Raw genomic sequence first — 8,075 nt, 5'->3', positions numbered from 1 at the left:
ATCTGCAGTGATTTTGGAGCCCAGAAAAATAAAGTCAGCCACTGTTTCCCCACCTATTTGCCATGAAGTGATGGGACCGGATGCCATGATCTTCGTTTTCTGAATGTTGAGCTTTAAGCCAACTTTTTCTCTCTCCTCTTTCTCTTTCATCAAGAGGCTCTTTAGTTCTTCTTTGCTTTCTGCCATAAGGGTGGTGTCATCTGCATATCTGAGATTATTGATATTTCTCCCAGCAATCTTGATTCCAGCTTGTGCTTCATCCAGCCCAGCGTTTCTCATGATGTACTCTGCATAGAAGTTAAATAAGCAGGGTCGACAGTATACAGCCTTGAAGTACTCCTTTTCCTATTTGGAACCAGTCTGTGTTAGGAAGTACTTAATTCAACATGCCATGGCATCTACCACTCTGAACTGTTCCTCTCCCCAAAGTACTGTATCTTTAATTCCACTTTCTTAGTACTTTGCTGCATTTCTGCCTGGGTTAGACTTATTGTGCCACCCTCCCTTCTACCTTCCACTCCGTAGAACCTGAATGGTACTCATTCCTCAAAGTCTAGTTCAGGCAACAATTGCTCAAAAAAGCCATCTTTACCAATGATTGATAGTCATTCACCCCATCTCTCTCTAGTCTTAGGTTTGTTTGTTGTTCTTATGGGGATCTTTCATGTGGGATCTTAAATCCCTGACCAGGGATCGAACCTGCCGCCCACACTGGAAGCCAGGTCTTAACCACTAGACTACCTCTCCTTAAGGAAGAGTTAAGGAAGTCCCTCTCCTTAACTTTTAAATCCTGTTCACACTGATGGTCTGAACTCTCATATGGATACCTAATCACATGGTCTTCTGATTCTAAAACAGTTCTTTCATATCCCCAATCAAGCTTCAGGGGAGAATAAAATGCTACCTTCAGAAAAGAAGATAAGTGAACACCTGAAAGAACCACTGCTCAGTAAGAAATGATCTTCAGAGTGATTGTATCCAGGCTTCTGTTGTGGACAACCTGCAAACTTACATGAGTCCTGCCCCCCACTCCGCCACAAATGTGTCAGGACTGTGGCCAGGTCAGTTCCACTCTCGTCACTATTACTATCCTTTGTTGGTTAGAAAGTCTGCAACAATATTCCTGACTCAAAGGATATTTAAATTATATTTACCATAAAATACATTTTGTAAAGCAACCAAGGAACCAAACATTTTAGAATGACTTTTCAACAAGTGCTGAAACAAGAGTGAGTGAGGTTAACTCTAAGAGTAGAAAATTAGCCAGAACACAGAACTTATATTCTGGGTTATTGTGTTAATTAAATTTCAAGGTATGCATATTCACTGCAGTGAGCCTATCTCATCACATAAAATATATATTTATATATATTTGCCATATATATATTATTTAATGCATTAAATAAGGCAACACAGAATTCAATCAAAATAGTAATAAGCATAAAGAAAAATGTCTTTGGGATTTCCCTGGTGGTCCAGTGGTTAAGTAAGGCCCAACACTTGTATTACAGGGGGCACAGGTTTGATCTCTGGTCAGGGAACCAAGATCCCACATGCCACACAAGACCAAAAAAAAAACAAGGAAATGAAAAATTTGCCATTTCATTTGCCATACTGTGACCATCTTTCTCTGGAACAGTAACCACCTGAAATGCCCAAGTAGCCTATATAAACTCACCTATCACAGGAGTGTTTTGAAAGGCTAATGAATGCTTACAGACCTACATAAGAGCAATAATCTCCATCAACAAACAGATATAATGGTATAATAGAATCAGTAAATTTTGGAAGATTTCTGTTTTATATAAATTGCTCAGTAATGAATAAAAGATTTTTGATATTTAGTATAACAAAGTACTGCTATCACAAATATATTAAGGCTGTAAACTGAAAACTTTTGTAAATGTCCTCCTCCTATGAGGAAGGAAAGGTCTAGTGCACCAACAGTTCTCAGCGCCAATACCAGGAAATGAAAAAGTAAAAGGCACCGTCATCTGCTTCCAAGTTCCTGATGGAACAACACACAACTGATGACATGAGGGACAGTGATTTTCATTTCACCATTTTACTGAAATGGAAAAATTCTGTTTGCATTTATTATTGTTTCTAAGAACAAAAAAAGAAAAAGCTCAATTTTTTGAAATATAAACTGAAAAACATATGATAAATCATACCAGCTTTCTTGTTTGCTCTGATTCACTCTACATGTGTGTGTAAGAGAGGGAAAGTACCACAGAATATGCATGTAAATGCACTATTTTAGAAATTTTTTAAAATAGACTTATGCCTTTTAAAAGGTTGTAGCAATGATTATCTTATCACTTCTTCTATAAATGATTTTTAAATTACCAAATCTTTATGGGATCAGCATTATCAGACAACTGAAACTACAAAAGCTTCACTCCAAGCCAAAAACATTCTAGTGTATATTTTAGGCAATACGCAGGACCATAACTTGGATTTTTTTTTTTTCCTTCTAATTAAGCTAGAAAAAACTATCATTTGTGGCCACGTGTCAATTTCTCACAGTGCAATGCTTTACTAGGCTGAAAGTTACGATTCATTCATTCAAGATGAAGCACTGTTCCTAAGGCCTGAGTCATGAAATAAATTCATATTGAACTACAATGATAAGTGGCCTTCCCTAGTGGCTCACAGTGGTAAAGAGTCTGCCTGCCAATGCAGGAGATGCAAGTTTGATACCCGGGTTGATACCCTGGAGAAGGAAATGGCAACGCACTCCAGTATTCTTGCCTTGAGAATTCCATGGACAGAGAAGCCTTGAAGTCTACAGTCCATGGGGCTACAAAAGAGCTGGACACCACTGAAGTGACTAAACAACAATAAATACTTTGATTCAATTCTATATATATATATATATATATATAAAACTGGTGCAAGCTCTCCACACTTTAATCTTGGCACCAAATTCAGGTAGCAAAAATATTATTGAGGCAGTACTTTAAACTTAAAATTTCAAAACCTACCTTGGCAGTGGAGATAGTTAAAATATTGATTAAACTGAAGTTCCTATATTTAATTTGGTGAAGCCTAAGAGAGCAACTTAAATGTATCTATATAAATGTTAGTCATGAGTAAAGTACATAATTTTCAAACTTGTTTTAACATGTAACTACATAACATCCAACATTTTAAAAATGTGCTAGGAAAATACTTATCATATTCCAAAGGTTTGTTGCAGATCCATTTTGTAAAGGCAAACAAAGGCACCTGTTAATACATATTTGTCCTATTATTTATCTGCAAATCTCCAAAGGTCCTTTTGGAGGACCAAATATGGTTTCCCCAGAAGGCCAAGGAGGTTTCTCTGAATTTCCTGGCCTGAGAGCCTGCAGACTGACAGCAATACTTCCTTCCGCATGTGGTCCTATGCCCTCAGTGCCCTCATTAAAAAGGGCAACCCATGGGGAATTCCCTCGCAATCCAGTGGTTAGGACTCCGCACTGTCATTGCCAGGATGCAGGTTCAATCCTTGGTCAGGGAACTAAGATCCCACAAGCAGCACAGCAATAGCCGCCATTCCCCGCCCCCACTCCCCACAAAAAGGCAACTCATGTTGGGCTTGTTGTCTTTTGGAACCTTGGGTTGCTGCTGCTGCTGCTAAGTCACTTCAGTCGTGTCTGACTCTGTGCGGCATAGACGGCAGCCCACCATGCTCCCCCGTCCCTGGGATTCTCCAAGCAAGAACACTGGAATGGGTTGCCATTTCCTTCTTCAATGCATGAAAGTGAAAAGTGAAAGTGAAGTCGCTCAGTCGTGTCCAACTCTTAGTGACCCCATGGACTGCAGCCTACCAGGCTCCTCTGTCCATGGGATTTTCCAGGCAAGAGTACTAGAGCGGGTTGCCACTGGAACCTTGGGTTAGAGCCAATAAAGCTTTGCATTTCAGGAGGAAATCATGAAGAAACACAACAGTAAAGAACAGCAGATACTCAGCCAATTCAGGTAACTGAGGTTGTAGAATCTCAAGACCTAAAGGGTTATTACTAAAGCCAGGACCTATCTATGAAAATCTACTGAAATCAGAAAACGCAAAACCAATGTGAGCCAATGACGATGACGTTAGAGTAAGAAAGTCCAGTACAATCAGAAGCTGGCTTAAGAGAAAAGTGCCCTGTCAACGGTGGGAAGGGCCCTGCTTTCTGAACCACTCTGACCACAGCGGGGCACTGTGCTGGGTCCTGGGCACAGGTAAACCCCGGGCACTGCCAGAAAGGGGTGTGTCCACTGACATAATAGAACAGAGACAGGAAAAGATTTGGAAGTCACATCCGTGTCTTCTAAGGGCCGGTGAGAAAATGAGGAATGCAGTCTTGAAAGAGATAAGATGACAACCATGCGAGAGACTGCTTTTGCCTGTGCATGGTAGAGGTGAGACAGAGGGGAGATTTTTATTACCTTAACATATTCTACAGTAAAAATTAAATTTTGGAATGGCAGTTAACTGCTGCATGCCAGAAATATTCAACCATAGCTGAATGTCCATCTCTTAAGGATACTGTAATTCCCATGGAACCTGAAATGTTATCTTTTTTATCTGTTGCTCTTTAATATTTCCAGGAACTAATGGAACTTTCATTTTTAAACCTTTTCTAAGATACTACTTTTGCTTCTAAGCAATGGCTTCCTGGTTTTCTACTCGTGGTTTAAATTGCTTGATTATTAAAATTTCAGTATCTGTTATTAAAAGCATCAAGTAAAAAATACAGAAGCCTTGGCATTTTGGCAGGAACAAAGGATCAGAAGCCTATTACAAGAGATGCTATTGAGGTCCTTTCTGTCTTGGTTGCACCCTTGAAAGTCATAAAGTGCTTTAATGAACTCATTTGCAGAAATGAAAAAACAGCACATTTATCAGCCTACTAACTAAGCATTACTACGTAATCAAAGCCAAACTCATGACTGCCGGAAGGAAACTACTGCTCCAAGTTCAAGCTCTGCTTTCAAACAGTGGTTTCACGTGAGCTCCTCATGGATCCTACAGATGACCTGCTTCTTGGCCTAGGAAGGGAACTCACGCCCACTTTTTTTTTTAAATGTATTTTTCTATTACAGACATGAAATCATATGACATTATCACAAAATGAACACCTGTTTCCCCAATACAGTCAAAATTATGGCAAGCATAACTGCCATAAGAATTACCTATTTTAGGTGATGTCAAAGAGAAGCACATATAAATTCTGATTTGGAACAGTTTTTGTACTTATTATTTCAATGACTTGCTCTACCTTATTTTTCTCTATGGCACTTATCTTGTAATATATGATATATTTTCTTATTTATTCATTTGTTGTCTCTTTCCACTATAAGGTACCACCACCATGAGACTGTCTTTTAATCATGCTGTAACCCCAGTACCCAGAGTAGTGCATGGCATTAAGCAAACTCTCAAGACATATTTTTTGAATGAGTGAAGGAAGGAATGAGGGCCCACAACTCAAAATACTCAATATTTTCAGGCTGGAAGTGTACCATCCCCTGGCTTGGAACTATGTAGGAAGACACGGACCTTCAAATACAACAACATACTAATGTTTCAAATTACTAAATAATAATTCAAAAAACACTGGGGAAAAAGGTAAACCAAACACTTACTTTAAAAGTTTATAATATGCAAACCGGAACATTTCTTGGATAAGGACTGAGATTAACACTCCAAAAATCAGCAGATATTTCTCTCTTGGTTCATCTTTGTTACCAATAAGGGTTGCTGTCGTGAACCAAATGAGGGAAGAAAACAGCAGAGACACCAACCAGAAGAAAGCTCTGAAAATTGGAGGGGAAAAAAGTTATGTGAACAGGATCAAAAATGATTTAAAAGCAGGAAAGAAAAAAGGGACTTCCTTGGTCATCCAGTGGTTAGGACTCTGAGCTTCCAATGCAGGGAGAGCAGGTTAGATTCTTGGTTGGGGAATAAAGTCCCACATATCACATGGCAATAATAATAATAAAATGTACAGGCTGCCACATAACACTGTGCACGATTCCATGTGCTATATACAGTTGCTGCTGCTGCTGCTAAGTCGCTTCAGTCGTGTCCGACTCTGTGTGACCCCACAGACGGCAGCCTACCAGGCTCCCCCGTCCCTGGGATTCTCCAGGCAAGAACATTGGAGTGGGTTGTCATTTCCTCTTCCAATGCATGAAAGTGAAGTCGCTCAGTCGTGTCCGGCTTTTCGAGACCCCATGGACTGCAACCCACCAGGCTCCTCCATCCATGGGATTTTCCAGGCAAGAGTACTGGAGTGGGGTGCCATCGCCTTCTCCAAACACAGTAGGTTCTGGTTATTCATTTTAAATATAGCAGTGTGGTTTGGGGGAGAATGGATACGTGTATCCATATGGCTGAGTCCTTTGCTCTTCACCTTAATCTATCACAACATTGTTAACTGGCTACAGCTCAAAACAAAGTAAAAAGTTAAAAATAAATAAAATGTATAGAGCCAAGATATACTGCTTACAGCTGAAAGAATTATAAATAAAATAAATAAAAATAAAACCCTGCTTGAGAATAAAGAGATTTCCTGACAGAAAACGTTCAACTGTTCTTAATTAATGTGCGGTTTCCCTGGTGAAACAAACATGCAGTCCAAGAGGAATTTGAAATTTTTCGTAAAAAAATCACGTTTTTCACTGACCCTTCTTTTTGTAAGTACATCTGAAGACTATTTGCCAAGGACTGTCTGGCTGGAAACTTTGTTATTTGCTAATTAAGCTTCCTAACTAAAGCTTTGTCCACTGATGTGTAAATATTTTTTCCAGGAAAATGTCTATGTCTCTATTAACAGAACAGTTGTTTAAAATCCAGATGTTGAAAGCCTGTGCTCTGATCTAGATCAGTTTCCCACGTCTGGTTTTTACAACATTCCTGTGGAGTTTAATGATTATAACAAGCTTTACAGACCTTCTGCCCAAATCTCTATTGTATTTTGTTTTGTTTTACCTGGCCGCATAGGATCTTAGTTGTGGCCAGCAGGCGTGGTTACCCCAAGGCAGGCATGTCCCATGTTGGTTCTCCAACCAGGATCGAACCAGAGTCCCCTGAACTGAAGGGCAGATTCTTAACCACTGGACCACCAGTGAAGTCCCTCTATATTGGTTTTTAAATGACTCTTGTGATGCAGCACTTTCAATACAGTGAGAGAGGTGAAGAAGTTCAGAAAAGGTGGGACTCACTGGCCTGGCCTGGCCGTTTCTCCTGATGCCAGTTGAGACTCAACAGCACAGAGGGTCATGGGGAAGGTCCAGTAAGAGCTGCCAGATAGGTGAAAACTGGCATTATGATCACATTCGCCACAGGAGTTCGGTATTGACCAAGCTCCTGCAAAGAGATGTACTACAGGTGCCGCGGAGTTTTCACAGGCTTCTACCCCTTGGCCGCATACCTGGATCACCTGGGTCTTTTAAAATAAATTGCGTGTTCTGAATCCCACCCCCTATACATTCCTATTCAGTTGATCACGGGTAGGGGCTGGGCAGGAGTGTGTTTTAAAGCACCTGATCCCCAGGTGCTTAAGGGCTCTTAACTAGCTTGGGATTACAGACGCCTGTTTGAATCTGAGGCGCTCTCTCTCCAAAATAAATCAAAGATGCATATTTGAAGTTATCCACAATTCTTTACACAGTTTTAATGTATGACGAACGCCCACCCAGGGACCCTAGGCAGACTACCGAACCAAGCGTCAGAGTTTTCTGAGACCCACGGTGTTAGCTCCTTTACGATGTGAGCTCGCTCTCTGAGGTCGCCGACCCTCGGAGGAGGGCAAGAAGTCCCAGGGAAAGGGGTCTCAGCTCTCCCTCTTCCAACCATTCTCCGCTCTAAAGCCCAAAGTGATCAAGAAGTTTGGTGGGGCGCCAGGGATCGCGGGTACCCCCAGCGGGGGAGGGGAGCCGCGGGTCCGGGTTTCCCGGCGCAACCGCCTTACCCAATGATGAGAAAGATGATGCGTAACGGCTCGGTGACGATGGTGAAGATGTAGAGGGCAAGCGCAGGCCCGAAGGCAATGAAGGCGCAGCCGAAGAACACGGCCGCCGTCATGGCGACCGCAGAA

General features: G+C 41.2%; 1 protein-coding gene across 1 annotated transcript in view; it reads right to left on the bottom strand.

The window, feature by feature from the left end:
- LOC104983979 (gamma-secretase subunit APH-1B-like) overlaps nucleotides 1–8,069 on the bottom strand; it is a gene marked incomplete at its 3' end in the record, with an annotated part of 9,283 nt that extends 1,214 nt beyond the window's left edge. Inside the window, exons 1-2 of the mRNA XM_010833552.1 lie at nucleotides 7,950–8,069; nucleotides 5,620–5,790 (exon numbers count right to left, since the gene is read on the bottom strand). Of these exons, the coding sequence (XP_010831854.1) occupies nucleotides 5,620–5,790; nucleotides 7,950–8,062 (284 nt within the window). The remainder of the gene's footprint in view (nucleotides 1–5,619; nucleotides 5,791–7,949) is intronic.
- Nucleotides 8,070–8,075: the final 6 nt, after the last annotated feature.

This window comes from Bison bison, unplaced genomic scaffold (genome assembly GCF_000754665.1).
Source record: "Bison bison bison isolate TAMUID 2011002044 unplaced genomic scaffold, Bison_UMD1.0 scf7180017845312, whole genome shotgun sequence".
Lineage (NCBI taxonomy): Eukaryota > Metazoa > Chordata > Mammalia > Artiodactyla > Bovidae > Bison > Bison bison.
Note: the sequence above shows the minus strand (reverse complement) of the source record. Positions and strands in the feature narration are given on the sequence as shown.